We start from the raw sequence: 18,229 nt of genomic DNA on the forward strand, positions 1-18,229 counted from the left end.
TTTTTTTTCCTACAGCCCAATACCTCAATGTTGAACGATGGTTCTTGTTCCAATAAGCAAGCAGAGCGCGAGGCGAGGAGCCGGGAAAATGACAGAAAGGCGACTATGGCTAAATAAACAGTTCCATCCAAATAAGGAAGAGTAGCCGACTAGCAAAGCAACGCCTTGGTACCGGACATGGGCTCAGAAAACATGGAAAGCAATGTCATGTTGGAGCTTGCTGCCGAAGCCTTCCAGGCGAGAAACTTTGAGCTGGCTGCTGAGATCTACGAATGCCAGCTACAGGATTTCAGCGACCAGGGGACTCATCAGGACCTGCTGGTCAAGCGGGCGGACGCGCTGGCGTTCGGGGGGAAGCTGGCCGAAGCGTTCGAGGTCTACCGGCAGGCCTCGGCACTCGAGAGGCTGAGACCTGCGCAGCTGGAGACCCTCACCGACTGTCTCATCGGCAGCATCCGAAGCAAGGAAGGCTTGCCCCTTCAGAGGTGCCCACAGGGGCAGAGTGCCGCCGGCTTCGGCGGCCACGATCCTTTCACCTGCAGGATATGTCTGGGATTCCTCTACGAGCCCGTTACCTTGCCTTGCGGACACTCGTTTTGCAAAAAGTGCCTGGACAGAGAGAAGAAGCCGGCGTGCTGCCGGCAGTGCAAAGACGCCTCGAAACTCGCCGACGTGCAGAGCTACCGAGTCAACGTAATTCTTAGCAACTTGTTATCCAAGTGGTTTCCGACCCAACTCCTAGCTGTGCAGCTGAGACACGAGGGGAATGTTTCGTACTCGGAGAAAAAACTGGAAGCCGCTTTAGAGAAGTACAATGAAGCAATAAAACTAGGTAACTTCTTGATACCGTCCCGCATTCGTCTCTCATACCGCTGTTTTCTTTCCTGTATTCCCTTTTTTAAACAGGGTATCGCCGAGACATTGTGTTATTTTTAGAATACAAATGACCCGTCACCCAGCTCTGGTTAACAAAGAAAAAAGGGAATTAGTAGAATAGGAAGTGTAATGCAGAGCTTAAATAAGGTCAGTTTTGACTCAATGGCTTTTGTGGTGCCGGTGACTGGTGTGGACAAAATAACCCCGGGCGTTTTCTATAAATATCACAGAAGTGCCTTAAATTATCCATTTATATTCCAGTTATTGTCTATATTGATGGTGAACATCCTGAGTGTGGTACGGACGAAATACGTGACTTAACACGCGGCGCTGTTTTGTTCCGCTGTAAGACCTTTTAGCGACTTTGCTAAACAAGAAAAGCGATTTTGTTCAAATAAAACGTGAACCTCTAAAGGCTCCGAGCCTGGAAGTGACATTCCTTCGGGGTCGATAATGTGATTTTTTTTTCAGTACGGTCTTATATGCAACTAGAACATGGCAGTACTCTTGTTCCAGAAATTGATCAAGCCAGGCAAGTACCAGCAGGCTGAGCTGGGCTAGAGCACATTAGACGACTGTAGTAACCTTAGCGAAGGGGCGTGGAAGTTGAATAAGACCGGGGATGAAAATGTAGGCTAGGAGAGCAAACATTACGTAACCTGGCGCTGGCTTTTTGTTCTGTAACAGCGGCCCAGCACCCCCTGCGATCCGACGATTGTGTAACAATGAAACGTTAAAATGTGGGTCAGGTCTTTTATAATAAAATAACAAATCGATTTCTGTATTTCAGTCACTTTCAAAGATAAAACGCACATGGAAGAACAAAGAAATTCCAACGAATGACCGTGTACTTACTTTATTTCGCTTGTATTTACTGATGAGTGAAAGGAGTACAGTGTATTTGTCGCATGACTAAATTAAACTTATGAAACCCCTGCTAATTAGAAGAGCACATGTTCTTCTTTTATCTCATTTATGTTGTGTGTGAGTCACGGACAGACATTAAACTATGTAGGAGTCACAATGTGATCTCATTTCTCTTTTCCAAAGGGCATGGCTTAATTTCATACCGGACAAAAATATCACAGGAAATCTTACAAGACCGGAGTCAGATCAGGTCAATGTAATTGGGCTTAACGGCGATCACCCGACCATTAAGCAGTAAAATTATTTTGATTTAAAAGTACAATTTGCTTTCAAATGTTTTTTTCTGTTTCGCCGTACTCACGTATTACATTGTAAGACTTTTTGTCAGGTCTAGTGGTAGAATGAAGTTAAGTCACGCGTGTTTTTAAATTTACAGATCTAGTTTTTTTTTTAGATATACTGTAGGTCTACCAGCAGAAAAAAGATCCATAATAGTACTGAAAACGTTACACCTCCTTTGAGAGCGTATTATTAAGACGTAATATTTTGTTTTTCTGTGAAGGCATGTAAAAGAACTGGAGTCTGTTTTCTTTCAGCTCCCAGGGACTATGTACTGTTCAGTAACCGTTCACAAATAAACTCCAGTCTGAGAAACTTTGAAGATGCACTCTGTGATGCCGAAATGGCGTGTAGAATTCAACCACTTGGGTTAAAGGTGAGATCCCATTTTAATATTAAAGAATGTTTATCATTGGGGCGTGTATTCAGATCCTCAAAACTAAAGCTGTGCCTGTATATATAATTCCCTGAAAATATGATTGCTGTATTTACTGCCCAGAATGAATTGTTCTATTTTTTTTTGGTGTATACATCTGAACAAATGCTATATGTAAAAATATAGGCATAACCAGCTAGAAAATGCATTATTGAAAACCAGGGCTTGACAACATGGTAGAACACGACAAATTACTAAAATGTATTTTTAACAAGGAATTGTAATTCCTGTTCTAAAACCTACCCTACATTTTTTAAGTTGCCGTGGGTATTGCACTGGGGGCGTTGAGTTAACATTAACCATATCGGTAGCCATACAGCAGACGACTTGACGAATGAGAGCTGGTTGTCGCAGCTTAAAGATTCCAAAACGACTCATTCGAACCCCAGCTTCAGAAATGGCCAAATGCAGAGCTTTGCATTGGCACAGGTCCAGCAGATCACCTGAGCCAGGAAGCTCCATGCCAGTTGACACACGTGGTTGTGGCAGTACAATGCCATGAGCCTGGTTCTCATCAGCAGGGACTGGGAAGCTTGTCAGAGTTGAGACAGGTGGATGGTGCAAAGTACATGTCTATCGTGGAGAGTAACCTGCCTGAGGCACCCACGAATCTAAACCCAGGTCAAAAGGTCATATTTCATCAGGACAGTGACCTGAAGCACAAGGCCAAGGACCCACTGAAGTGGTCTGGCAGTAAAAAATTGAATGTCCTGAAGTGGCCTTGCCACTAATATTGAATCCAATAGAAAATTTGTGGTGAGGCTTGCCAATTGCAGTCCATCAGCTATGCCCAATGAGCTTGTCAGAACTGGAGTCATTTTGCCAGGAATAATGGTCTGAATTATACCATCCTACTGTGCAAAACTGGTATAACCACCTACTGTGCTTCCACCAAGTACAGGAATGACTTAGTGGACTTAATACATACGCAACCAATCCCTTTATCTTTTTTCAGTTTTGGCAGACATTCATCCTCCTTCACATGTAATGGTGTTCTTTTTGATCTTCACAGTTTTGGCCCAGATTAATTAATTAATAAAACACATTACTTATAATGTGATAATATTGGCATTGAGTGAATTCTTTTGGAAAGCACTGAATATGTATGCTGCTGAGGTATATATTTGTTGTGCTTTAGTTTATGTTGCAACAAAAAGTGCCAGGCATGGGCCAGTTAAGAAATCTGTGGACAAGAAGGCTATGCAGATTAGTTGTTGGTGATATTATATGAGAAAAGTTATGCTGTAAAATAGAGTAGTTTTGTTTGAAGACCTATGGTATAGAAAGGATATTGGAGCATAAGGGAAGGAGTGTTGGAATGCAGTTTTGGGAATGTGAATTCCTCCAAGGGTTGGTATCCTGAGGACTGTTTTTAGCTCAGGCGAGAGATATGTTAACGTAGTGTGAAGGGTATCCCCTATCAAGGGATAAAAGACCTAAGACTACCTAAGGTAGTCTTGCTACATGAATACCCAAATCTAAGAAAGTGTGAGAAATGAACAGAGAGTTTAATAAGTTTTCAGGCTTACTTAAATTTATCTTGGTTAGAGTATATTATATTAAAAGCATACAGTACTTAAACTTTGTACGTAGCCTTTTATAACATTTTACAAGTTGGGTGAGCACAGCTAATGGGTATATAGATCTTTGAGTGGTTAACAGTTGCTGTGCAGAAAACCACCTCTGTATATATTTACTCACATACTGTAAATGATGTTATTTTTGTGGTCTAGAATTGTTAAGCATTGAGATCCTTTACTAGTTTAAGTATCTGGGAGCCCAGCAGTGTGTTCTTTCAATTTAATTTTAGAATTTTTTTTTTCCACAGGGACATTTAAGGAAAGCACAAGCTCTAGCTGCTCTTAGGAAAACTGAAGAAGCTTTAACCGAATACCTGTTTTGCATTGCACTAGAACCGGAAAGCAAGCTGGCGAAATCGGAAGCCCAGAAGGTAAGTGTTGAAGTCTGGAGTTCAGTCGTCATTGCTCCGTGTAGCCTTTGTGTCTTTTTGCGACTTTTCTGAAAACTTGTTTTATAAAATCAGACATTATTAAGTGCAATTGAGAAACCGGACACATCCTGCAGCATAAAACATACTGGTGTTTTCCTGAGTGTAGAAATACACATTCCTGTTAGAATTCAAAGCAGCAAAACCTTGTCTGCAAACTTATCCATTCATTAATTACAGTGTATTTTGTTTAGTTGCTGAGTGACATGTTTGCTCCAGTACCTGACAAAGTCCAGGAGAGGATACCGGACTGCATGAGTCTATTGTCGGCTCGAGTCCGATTAAAGGGAAATGCATTGAGCACCTTGAACTCCAACTACAGCATCAGCACTCCAAGGCTATATAAGGTAAGAAGGAGGTGAGGATTCTCACTGCCATTATGCATGAACAGTTTAATTAATGAGCTTGGGTGAGCATAGGATTAACACAGTGCAATTGGTATGCAAGACGCTTTTAATGGTTTACTTGGGATTATATTGGGATTTTAACAAATTGTGCAATAAAATTCTAACAGACTGTGATCCTTGTTTACCCTCAATAAGAAGAAGGTCATGAGAGGAAACTATGGGGCAGTGCGTTTAAAATTGAAAGCAGGAGGCAGATTTTTACACAGAGTTGTGAGTGTCTGTAGTAAACTACCCAGCCAGGTTGTTGAAGCTGATACCTTAGATCAGGTGTTCTCAGTGCTGCAGCACCTGGAGGCCCACACACCTGTTGGTTTTATCCCAGTTGAAGTCTGAGTTACTGTTAAACTCTTAATTCATTTGAAGGTTCAGCTGAACTGGTTGACTGTGTTCAGCTCCTTAACGTGTTGGAGTTGACATTTAAAAAAATTAAATCCAAATCGCCTTTATTGTTGGTAAATTAACAGCTGAAAGTGACATTTAACTGTCCAAACATAATCCAAAAGGCTCAGTGAGAAATATTTGAAGTCTAATACTTGTTATTTCAATTCAGGCACCCATTAGGTAATAAAGCTGAGCTGGAATGAAAACCAGTGGGTGTTCGGGCCTCTAGAGCAGGATTTGAGATCTCTTCAAAGTGGCAGCGCCTGAAGAATTGGTACAAGTTGGTCAATCGATTCCATTAAGCCAATATTGAGCTGATTTGGCATGAACACCCACAGATCAATTATCTGCTTGTTTGTAGGCTTTCTTATGCTGTTAGAAACAAAGGAGCAGCAATGAAAAGAAGATTCAAGTCCTTACTATCTCTCCTAATCATGGCTATTCTTTCTACCAGGACTCTGTGAAGAGAAGCGCCACCTTAAATTTGCCGGAGAAATCAAAACCACCTCCGTCCATCAGTTCTAAAAAATCTGGCACTATAAACAGCTTTAGGTGTCCCTGCTCTGAAAATAGGGAAAAAGATGAGAGCTTTTGTGAAGTCTGTCATCCCCCTGTTGTGGACAGGAACTTCCTTCTCAAACGGAAATACAGTTCAGAAGATGAAGATAAAGTTGAAAGCAACGAAGGTTCCTGTAAACACTTAAAATTAGGTAAGCTTGCTTACTCACTCCTTTACTATGCACCAGTTTTACCAGCTGTAGAAATGTAATGTCTTATGATGTGAATGTACCCGGCCACTATGGACAGATAATAAGGACTGCTGGACAATTTGAGATGTAATATTTGTTTTATTCCTAAAGCATACTACAGATTCTAATTGTTCCTTTTATTGTTGGTAAATTAATAGCTGGAAGTGACATTTTCAGATTTAATTTGGACAGTTAAGGCTAAGCATTCAAGGTACTGTATTTATTTTCCTGTTCTGCTCTGGAGAATATTTTACATAGATGCTGTGCTGTACTAATGACTCTTTAATACTGACTATGATGCTTAATAAAACACTGTAACACACAAGGCTATTCCAACATTGCTACATGAAACATAAAATGTTTCTTTCCTTTCTCAGAAACAACACTAAAAGAAAAGGCAGCCTCCTGGTACTCTGTGGTCCGTGACCTCATTGATGCTGCAGATCTGGAATGCTCTCTGTGTATGAGGTATCCACTAATTCCTAGAGATATTGGTCCGTGTTGAATTGCTTAACTGTCACACAAACAGCACAGTCTTCCCAGTAGACTTTCTTTCTTTATGACAACAGCTGAGTGTCTGAAACAATGTGGATTATAAGTGGCTGTATGGCCTCACTTACATATTGTCACATTGAATTCATTGGTCTTTCATCTCAGTAAACTGCACTTTAAAGCCACACTTGACTTGCTATATTTAAAGAAGTACAGTATGAGTGGGGAGCTGTGTCAGTGTGTGAACTCCAAAACAAGTAAATCTTCATACCATGCTAAAAAACACCTGTTGTTTTTTTTCCCCAATTAGTGCAATTTCATTCAATGATAAACAGAATTGTGATTTTCATCAGAGCAGGACTTTTCTTCAGAGCACGTCTTAGATTAGAAAGTGCTGGAGCTTTGATGTGAAATGAATTCATATTGTGGGCATAGCTGTTAGATGAATAAAAATAATTTTCTGTCAGGATGTTGCGTAGTGGATTAGGAGTATTGATCCCAGTGCTATATTTCTTGATAAAATACATGTGTATAATTTGAAAACTTCACAGGTACAATTTATCAAGTCATTATTTTGTAGCTGCAATTTAGAATTTCAATGTTTATTGACTGATTAGCTGAGCCTCACACTACTTAAGCACCATTGCAAGTGTAATGATATACAGCAGGGGCAAAATCAGAAGATAGAGTTTTTTCGCACAAATTGCAAAAACAGCTGTAAAAGCTTCTCCGTTGTGAGTCTTTGGGGGGAAAAAAGCTCTTAACCTTATTGTGGCTGATGAAGCTTGAAGAGGTGCAAGGAACAGTAAACTACTAACACCGCAAAAACCAAGATTGGCTGAATGGCCTCTTCTTGTTGCTATTCATTCATATGTCCTTATTTAATACCATTCCTAGCAGGTAGGCTTTGTACTAAATTATACACTATTGAAGGATCAATAGCGAGGTATGAAAAAAGGAATGTGGCAAAGCTTATATTACTGAGGTCTAGTCCATCTAGATCCGTCAGGCTCATGCTTGTCACTTGACTGGCATAGCATCTGACCCCCGTCCTTCGCCCTGTGGGTGGTGAGCCCACACGATGGCTCCATGCCACCATTTTGGGCTGAGCCAGGTTGTACCAGGCACAACCCACTGGGAGGAGACCCCAGGGCAGACCCAGGACACACTGGAGAGACTGTCTCTCAGCTGGGGTGGAGCTCTGTTGCTGGGGAAGAGGGTAGTCAGATCTTCTCTGCTCAGTTACCACTGCAACCCACCAGGAGTAAGCGATTAGAAAATGGAGATGATGTAGCATTGATTGGGGATGTCACTGAAGATAATTCTTTGATGGCCTTTCAAAAGCACATTGTGTTGAGATGGCATCATATTCATACTTGGACTTTAATAATAACAGGCACTGAACCACAACAGGTGCTTTGTCAAGTAAAAAGCCACCACTGCGTTGTGTTGCACGATATTGTTTCTGTGTCTTCTTAATATTTTTCAGACTTTTCTATGAACCTGTTACAACTCCATGTGGCCACACGTTTTGTCTGAAATGCCTAGAGAGATGCCTGGATCACAACGCCAAGTGTCCACTATGCAAGGAGGGTCTCTCGGAGGTATGTGAACTCAATTGCTTGTCTTAAAAGTCTGGTGTTATTTTAAAGGTCCTTGTAAGTCCATTGCGTGGTCATATATTAAAACTCAGTCACAGACTTTCAATGTTCAGGGACATCCACCATATGCATTTTTGTCTGACATGTTTTTCCCTGCTCTTCCAGTACCTGGCTCAAAGGCAGTACAGCAAAACCACTCTAATGGAGGACCTCATAGCTACCTATTTGCCAGAGGAGCTTGTGGAAAGAAGGAAGGTTTATGAAGAGGAAATGGCAGAGCTATCAAAGTAAGTTTTGAAGGTCTCATCTCGCCCCTCTCTGATGCGATGTCTGATCAGAACTGCCCCTGCCCTGTCTTTGACCGTGTCCTGGCACCGCCTAAAGATTCGCCTTGATCTGACAGCACCTGAGATCACGCTTCCCATCCAGTGCTTCCCATCCTCAAGGATATCAGCAAATGTATAAAAAATAATGTACAGTGAGCTTAGCTATAGCAAACGACCTGGTAGACCACGGAAGACCACAGTAATGGATGTCGGAAGAACACTTTCATTCGTGAAGAAAATCCCCTTTTTCGACTGTTGAACAGATCAAGAGCCCTCTCCAGGATGTAGGCATAGATGTGTCAAAGACTACCATAAAGAGGAGAATACACCAGCATAACCTCAAAGGGTTCACCACAAGACGCAAACTACTAGTAAGCCTCAAGAACAGAAAGGCCAGGTTACAGCTTGCTGGAAAGTACATAAAAAAAGCCTGTCGAGTTCTGGGACAAAGTCTTATGGACGGATTAATCTGTACCAGAGAGATGGAAAGAGGAAAGTGTGGAGAAAAGAAGGAACTGCTCATGATCAAAGCATACCACCTCATCAGTGAAACATGGTGGAGGTAGTGTCATGGCTTGGTCATGCATGGCTGCCAGTGCAACTGGCTCACTTGTCTTTATTGATGATGTAACTGCCAACATCAGAAGCAGGATGGATTCTGGAGTGTACAGAAGCATATGCCTCCAACCAAATGCCTCAAAACACATTGAATGGCGGTTCACCTTCAGCAGGACAATGACCCCAACATACTGCTAAAGCAACTGTAGAGTTTTTCAGGGCCAAAATGTGGAATGTTCTTGACTGGCCAAGTCAATCACCTGACCCGAATCCCATTGAGCATGCATTTCACTTACTGAAGTCAAGACTGAAGGCCAAAAGCCCCTGTAACAAGCAGGAACTTAACGTGGGTGCATTACAGGCCTGGCAGAGCATCACCAGGAAGGATACCAAGCATCTGGTGATGTCTGTGGGTCGCAGACGTAAGGCAGTCATTGATCGCAAAGGGTTTCCAACCAAGTACTGGAGATGACAATTTTATTTAAGATTGTTAGTGTCCAATTACTTTTAATCCCCTGAAATGGGAGGACTATGTATAAAAAGGACTGGGATTTCTATAGGGTTCACCCAATATAGTTGTAAATAACCTCGAATTAAAGCTGACATCCTGCACTCTAACCTCATACCCATTGTTTCATTTAAAATCCAATGTGCTGCAGTACAGAGCTAAAACAACAAAATTTATGTCACTGTCCAAATACTTACGGACTGCACTGTAATTAGACCAAAATGAGACGGCTACCATAGTGGTGTAGTTTCTGTGTTGCGTCAGAGATATTTTGTTTTTGTGGATCCGGGTTGCTTCACTGCTGAATGTGTTCTCTTTGCAGTTTGAATAAGAACGTGCCTATATTCGTGTGCACCATGGCCTTCCCCACCGTACCCTGCCCTCTGCACATCTTCGAGCCCTGTTACCGGCTGATGATCCGACGATGCATGGAGACTGGCACAAAGCAGTTTGGAATGTGCATTAGCGACTCGCTCAAAGGGTAGGAAATACTAAATACTGACTGAATTACTATATTAATAGATTTATGAAAATAAAAGCATTTCAAACACACAACAAGAATGCATTACTGTAATTAACTTTTATGAGAGCCATTTTAAGATTTAATCTGCAATTGCAGACATCACAGATATACAGTAATTGGTTATATCAGTAGTATGGTTTTGATATCCCTAAAAGTATCCTTGATATCAGTAATTACAATATTAAAAGTGGATTTTCTTTAATGAAAAATGACCCATTCATTTAAAACATAGTTTTTAGTAAGATCTCAAAAAACAGATTGATACCAGTTGATTCTGGGAAAAAAAGAGATTTAGAATTCAGTTTTTGATAATAAGTGTGAATACATATTAATTTGGTGATGACTTCCAGTTCACACTTCCTGGTTCAGTTAGTAACTATTGTACTAGGAGATTTGTTTTCACTTTACTTTAAGAGACCAAGTAGCCATGTCTAGAAAATATATCACTTTGTCCTTTGCCAAAACTGCAGTATCTAACAAATTCTTCATAATACACGGCTTTAGCAAATACAATAATGAGGGCATGGTGTTTTGATTTATGCAACAATAAGTACAAATTAAAATACAATGGGGGGATTGATTTGACCTTATATGACTGGAAGACAGTAAACTTTTTTTTTTTTCAGATACTTTTTTTTCTTTTCCTCCAGGACCATTATCACTCATCTATAAACAAATCAATTCCTAGATTGGGCAAATGTGATTTCCAATACTAGTGAACAATTAGTATACTTATTCTTTATATACTAAACCTTCTATTCTGTATTATGGCAGTGAGAGGATTAATTTTAATGTAATCTAGTATTGTTAAAAGTATGATCATATCATTCCAGGTTTGCAGATTATGGCTGCATTCTGGAAATCAGGAACGTGGAGTTTTTCCCTGATGGCCGCTCTGTTGTTGATACCATTGGAAAGAGGAGGTTTAAAGTAATCCAGCACGGCCAGAGAGATGGCTACAACACCGCAGATATAGAGTACTTGGAAGACAAGAAGGTATGGCGATAGCTTTTGCACATCATTTTTGTAAGCGTTGTTTGATATCCCGACTCTAAGCTGCCAGGTTTGACTCTGCACTGAGGCACCTTCTGCAAGGAGTTTGCATGGTCCTCTATGACCACATGTGTTTTCTGGGCAACCCCCAGTTTCCTCCCATCTATCAAAGACATGCTGGCTGGGTCTCTATATTGTCCCCGTGTGCTTGTGTGTGCACCTTGCCCTGGACTGGAATCTGATGCTGGGGGTTGTCTCAGCTTTTGCCTGCTGATTCTAGAATAGGCATTCAACTGCAGTGCCCCTTAGCAGGAATAAGGAGCTGACATGGAACAGGGTAGATAAATGAGTCAGCATAACAATGTAGACTTTTGGGAAATTCATGGAACCATTTTGCAGATTGAAGACTTTGTGTGTGGTTAAGATTAAAATGCTACTTGTGGATCATCATCCCCTCAATTTATTTTTATTGATGGTATTATTACTGTTTTAACTATTGTGCTTTCCATGATAGGTTGAAGGAGAAGAAGAGACTGAGCTGCTAGCACTCCATGATGCTGTGTACGATCAAGCCTTAACCTGGATTAATTCTATCAGACCGGAACAGAAAGAACGAATTATTGGGCATTTTGGGCCTATGCCTGAAAAAGACCCAGAGCCACAGGTTAGGAGCACATTCATTCACATCTGCTGTGTTGCTATAAAGAAGACAATATAATCATAGTAGTTTTAGGGTTTAGGGGTTTTAAACACCATTCCTGGAGAGCCTGGTGCCCTTTTGTACTCAGTTACATATTGGGTTAATGAAAATAACTATTTTCATTAGATGCATAATTGTGATACTTCTGACCATGAAGTAAAGGTGATTTTCTAGGTAAATGTACCTTTAATAAAGTGAATGTCTTATGTGGTCAACTGTAAAAGCCCTTAAAAAAATCTAAATCTGTCTAATTTAAAAAATAGTTTGAGTACTTGGAACAAAAGAAGTTTTAAAACAAAAACCAGGAGACACAAGACCCTCCAGGAACTGGGTTTGAGACCCCTGCTCCGAATACGGCAGAAAGGCACTGCTGCTTCAGCTGTTGGTCGTCCGTGCTGATGTAGAAAACTTTCTGGGTCCTACAGTTACGAACAGGCTGCTTGCTAACACAGGGTGGGTGGAGATGTTGCATTCAATAAACACGAGGTGGCGAGGGGGTGGAGATCTTCTGGGAGGCGCAGGCCCAGAGCTGCAGCATCTACAGGCTGCAGATGGTGCCATATGTTACAAGGAATGTAGAAGGACTCCGCACTTTTTGGTGATTTTGTTTGTATGCTTCTTGATATTGCTGGGAGTGTAGTCCTCACTTAGAAAAATAGAGTAGAAAAATCAGGTCACACTTCACACACTTTCAGGATTAATGAACCAAGTATAATCCCAAAACGATCAGAAGAAGGGAAAGTGAATTGAAATTGAAGTCATATTGGGTTAAAATGGCTAAATCATCTTTCAGTTGAGGGCTTTGTTTATCGACCTCTAAACTAACCTGTGAACTTGCTTTCTTGATCTACTTCTGGTATTAACACAAGAGCTTCCTGTCTTTGTTTATTCGCATCTGAATTAACCTGCCTTTATCCACTTCAGTATTTGTGAATGATGTCTTTATCCACATCATTATTAACCTGAGAGCTTGCCATCTTTATCCACATCGGTACTAGTCTGAGAACATTTCCTCTTTAGCCATAACTATATTAACCCCAAGTATGCTCATCATCCACACCTGTATTAAACCCAGAGTGTGCTCTTTTTCCACATCTAGTAACCTGAGAGCTTGATGTCTTTATCCACATCTCTGTTAACCATAGTCAATGCTTTCTATCCACGTCCATATTAACCAGAGAGCTTGCCATCCGCTTGACGTTGTAGGACTTATCTCGCATGTCCATCTTTCTCAGGTCAGTCCCAATGGCCCCCCGTGGTGCTGGTGGTTACTTGCGGTGCTGCCTCTGGAAGAGCGAGCTCAGCTGCCATTCCTGGCTCTGACGTCTCTGAAGGACCGGCTGACGGGCATCCGCCGAGTGCTCATGTTCATGTCCCGCAACCGGCCGCGGTGACCTGGCCGCCCTCTAGTTTGTATTTGCCTGTTTGTTTGTTTGTTTGTTTTTTAAGACCAAAATTTGTATAGCCTTTTTGTATTAAAGAACATTGTAATTAAAACAACAAATGATAAATCATTAACTTCTCTTCAGTTTGTTTACCCTTGGATACCGTTCTGATCACCGCAACTGTGCTTCTCAGTACGGTGTTTTGATACAAACCCGGTGGCCATCATGCTTGTATTGAATTTATTTTTATAACCATTCTGTTTCACAGTTTTGTGTATTCAGTGTTTGGATGCAGGATTACATCTGTGTAATCCAGTTCATTTGAAGAGGTTTGTTGTTCAAACCCCGCTGTTCTGTTCTCATTAATGATCATCTGCATCATCGCTCTGATTGTAGACACTTTACGTCTTCTGTGTTACGTTTTTAATTGTTCTGTAAACCCTGCACTGATGAGAAACAGATGGAGAAAGGGATTTGAAAGGGACAAATAGTGCTGTACAGAAAATAATGATAAATTGGTCTACTGCTAACATTGATGGGAGTGAAGTGAACTAAAGCCTTATACAATAGAAACTTTTATTGAAACATAATTCTGACCATGACCATCACAGTGAATTAGAATTGTACTAATAAAAGACAGACAGGAAAAACTACTACAGCAGTATTGCCTTTCTCTATCTGTTTCTATAGCGAAGGTTTCCCTTTTCCTATTTAAGGTTTGATGTCAATAGCATGACCTTTAAAGGATTTCATGTGAATGCTAACACTGGAGAGTCTTTTAGCCACTTGCCTTCTGTGTCTAAGAAGAGGTTTGCAGGGCTGTTGCACTTTAGAGAAGAAGGTGCTGCACGTTTCATTTGCAGCTTTCGGCCTCGTAACTTATTATACCTCTGCTTGAGCAGTGTCTAATTCCCAAAGCTGCTAGACACTGTTACTTCTATGTTAAAGACTACCCTCCAAATGAATTGGGACAACAAAGTGAAAACTGAGATTTTTGCTTTACAGTGAAGCAATTTGTATTTGAGACTGAAAGATGAATGCGATTGACAAGTATGTTGTTCTAATATTGTTCTTGTATGATCAAATGTAAGCATGGAATTCCTCGTCCTTCACAATGATGCCATAATAGAAAGTGCTTGACTGGACAGCAGAAATAAAGTTTGACTTGGCTCTCCAAATCCTTTTGAAGAGCACTTTATAAACATATTTGTATTTAGGGAACTGAAGTGGGTTTAATTCTACAAAAAAAAAAAGAGGTTGGCCCTGCTGCAGCCACAGAGGTGGATTCACGTCCAGAACCTACTGATAACCCATACATGTTTAAAACAAATCATTTTTGATTTACTGAAATGTTAAGACAGCCACCCTGCATGCTTGTGGTGTGCCGGTTGTCATCTGTTGTCAATGCCAATAGCTGTGATCCACTATGGCACTGACCCAGCTCAACGTTACTAAACAGCTGTTTCACTACTTTGTATGGAAGCAATATATTTTGTGTGTATTGGTTGTACCAATACTTTTTCTTTTCCCTTTTTGTGTATTGGCAGGGGGGGGAATAGTTCTCAGTTGATTGACTTTTTCCCCCATACTTTGCATATCAAGTAAAAGACCAGAAGCGCAGTATTGAAATTCTCACATCTCCTACACTTTAAAATTTATAATTGCAGAATAAAAGGCTCGTATGATTCATAATTGAAAGTTCTGCTTCCATGGCTAATCTGGTATTGTTGGCTTGTTATTTATGTAAACTGAGAATAAGAAGTGTCTTTGTTCTTGGCTTTAGCTTTTGATCAAGAAAAAATGTTCCAACTGAGGAGGGCAGAAAGTTCATTTTACTTTATGGAGAGAAACAACTAAATTGATTGTATGAGTGTGTATAAATGCTCCCCAACACCAGAAGCTATGTTATGAAATCTAGGGGATTTACTATTATTTTTTACATGAGGGAAACAGCAGAGAAGAAAAAAACAATATTCTTGTAATACTAAAGGCTGTATGAAAATCAGCTAAATTCTTAAAGGCCAAGTTGGATTTTTAGTCTGGTTAAATAACCATGTACAGATGTACACATTGTAAATGACAAATACAATTCCTCTGAACCTGACTACAATCTCCTGGAAATCCTGCATTATAGATGTAGACAGCACATCTGATGGTTGGAGAGTTTGTGTTAAGTTATTTTAAGGGTCTGTTTGTCTTTTCCCAGTGCACTTTTACCTGTTAGGAAGTTAAATGGAATGATCTTGAGGAAACTTGCAGCGCCATGTTTCTATTTTATTTTGATGAAATGAAAGAGTTCTTGCACTGAGTGACAAGTGACTAACCCTATCATTTGCTACTGTCGTAAAAACTGGTTATGGTGTGATTAACAGAGCAGTACGGTTTTGATCTTCAGCTACAGAATTTGCTCTTGCTTTCTGTTAGGATCATTTAGGAACTCAGAAATGCACAATTTCTTTAGCTGTCAACGTGAAGTAGCTGTCACGCTGAATGTAGTAGAGGGTGTACTTTTCAAGGCTTTTAGAGTTTCACTGTAAGAATTCCTGATTAGATTGCTTAACCTTTTTTAAACGCATTCATTCAGAATGCTTTTTTGCAGTTTGCATTTTGTGCCTTAGCTGAATTTGTTCTATGAAATCAGAACCATGCAATAAAATGAGCAGAACTCTGCACACCTTGTTTTAAAATGCCAGAGTTCACAAGAAAGTAGCATATCTTCATGCTTTTGTGATGGCTTTTTTGATCTTCAAACTAAATAATACCAGGTTGACTTATGTATTCTGTTTTCTGAAAATGTAAGTCATTATATATTGTACAATGTTAGTAAAAATAATTATTAATGAGACAGATTTAAACTAGTTATATAAAATATATATATAATAAAATATATATCTTATATATAACTGAATCTATTATGCTTATTTTGACCCTTTCAGCTTTATCCTTTGTATAGGAAGGATAAGAGGCAGTCTCATGATGAGATTTTAATTCCATGTGTGCTTGTATTTACCATAGTACATTTTATTTGCCACAATAAATATAAATAACAAAACATCAATTTGAAATTATGAGTCCTACATAGATACTAACAAAAAACTCCTATCTGAAGGGGAAAAAAATGTTCCATTTTTTATTTAGCAAAGAGATTTTTTCAGATCTTCAGGTTTCTTTTATCAAAAGACTTCAATAAGAACAAATTTGCATGGCATTAAACACTTCAGTACTCCAGTTCTCTACATGGTGTCAAACAGAAAGCTTTGAGTTCCAAGTTTGCCATGATGCTTTTCAAACAGTTTTAATTAGAGAAAACCTACAGTATGTTTAAAAAACCCAAGGGACACGTGCTGTTGGCTATCATTAGTAGCCATAACCAATTGGGAAATGTAGTTCATGACATCCCAATATAACTACACAATCCCAGATACAAAAGCTACAGAAGGTAGAGACTGCCCCAGACCCTTGGTCCACAGCCCTCATAGATAGTCACATTATTTATACATATTCACTTCAGGTTGCTAACCTTTTCTCTAATATGAAAGGGTTTGTGTGAAATTGGGCTTATATGGACAGATAATTTGACTCCTTACAAAAAGCTGAATGACTGGATTTGAGATGTGTCAGGAAAGTTCTATGTACAGTACTTGTGATTTATAATCTGAAAAGGAGCATTACCTGGGTAAGCTTTCCTATCCATGCTGACAGCTGGGGTACAAAAGCCATCTGTTTCCAATTTGCCTTTTCCAGAGCTGGTTTTCTTTAAATTTTTCTTTTTCCCTTTCTCACCCCAAAAAAATTTTGTAACAGGTTTAAGATTGCTCCCCATCTTTGCTCCCCACCAAAATCCAGTTTTAGTATAAATGACATACGAGTATGTCAAACAAGCACACTCTATTTATCTAACGACATATTTAATTTGTTCACTGCTTAAATTTATTATTCTTCTTCATTAATTATAGTGATGTTGTACAGTAACTGCAGTACAGCAGTTAAAGTTGGAATTCCATAAGAAAATATTTAACAAGCAATTTATCAATATATTGATTCCCGATTTAAGTAAATTCAGTACTTTTTTCTAAGTTCAACTACCTCTATAACATGCATTTAGTTCTTCCATTCATAAAGCTTATGTAAAAATTGAATTGAATGGGTTAACTTGTATTTATACAGTAATTGGCACTGAAAACTGTTTTGGTTGTTGTGCTGCATTTGTGAAATTGCCTCTGTGTATCTATGTTTACAGAACTGAATGTACTGTATGTAGTAGATATTTTAGTAGTTTGGATCTTTGTTACAGTAGCAGTTTATGATATGTTATACTGTTTACATATACTTCTAAGTAAAAGTGATGTTCTTAAATTTTGGTGTTGATTTTTTTTGCATTTGTTGAAATGGGTGCGATTAGTTTTGGTGTACTTTCAGATAAGCAAGAAACTGTACAGGTATTACAAAATGCTAACAGGTACAAATGAGATTAAAAAAAGTGTAATCATCCAAATTATTCTGTACACTACAGAAGATCTCATGGGTTACTTAATATGTAGAAAGTTGATTCCGGTGTTTAATTTCCAGGAATAAACAAAACTGACATTCTAGGTATTTTAACTCAATGTGAATTACCTATGTGGAAGACCAAGGTTCAATTATAGTAACCTTAGTCGATACCAAATTTAGAAACTTTTATCCACAAATTCATTTTTACCCTTTTTACCTCCTGGTTTAAAGATAACACAATAAAGATGTAGACAAAATGTCTTACTGCACTTTCAAGAAGATTAAGAGTCTTTATGGGAAGTTAAAAATTAAATTTGGATTTTGAAACATTTCTTGTCTCTTTGCCCTTTTTCTCTCTATTAGTAGCATATGAAAATTAATTGAAAATGGCTTCCTCCCTGTCTTACAAGGTGATAAGTCAGATGTGAAATACGGCAAATGTGAAAAAATAATCTTGGTTAAAATATCAGAATATGAGCCCAGGCAACATCTGACAAAGCCATTCAGATTTCCTCTGTTCAGTCATTTATTAAACTCAAATTTTGATTAATCTGTTTTTAACACTGCCTTTAAACAAAAACATGCTTCA

General features: G+C 39.4%; 1 protein-coding gene across 1 annotated transcript; it reads left to right on the forward strand.

The window, feature by feature from the left end:
• Window positions 1–28: 28 nt before the first annotated feature.
• LOC148653864 (LON peptidase N-terminal domain and RING finger protein 3-like) lies at window positions 29–17,503 on the forward strand. The gene is made up of 12 exons (XM_088596854.1): window positions 29–832; window positions 2,340–2,458; window positions 4,347–4,469; window positions 4,721–4,873; window positions 5,769–6,024; window positions 6,441–6,531; window positions 8,045–8,159; window positions 8,322–8,443; window positions 9,871–10,029; window positions 10,905–11,067; window positions 11,579–11,728; window positions 13,000–17,503. The coding sequence occupies exons 1-12, from the start codon at window positions 178–180 to the stop codon at window positions 13,156–13,158; spliced, it is 2,265 nt and encodes a 754-aa protein (XP_088452980.1). The 5' UTR covers window positions 29–177; the 3' UTR covers window positions 13,159–17,503.
• The last annotated feature ends 726 nt before the right edge of the window (window positions 17,504–18,229 follow it).

Source organism: Lepisosteus platostomus, chromosome 10 (assembly GCF_059453375.1).
Source record: "Lepisosteus platostomus isolate fLepPlt1 chromosome 10, fLepPlt1.hap1, whole genome shotgun sequence".
Taxonomy (NCBI): domain Eukaryota; kingdom Metazoa; phylum Chordata; class Actinopteri; order Semionotiformes; family Lepisosteidae; genus Lepisosteus; species Lepisosteus platostomus.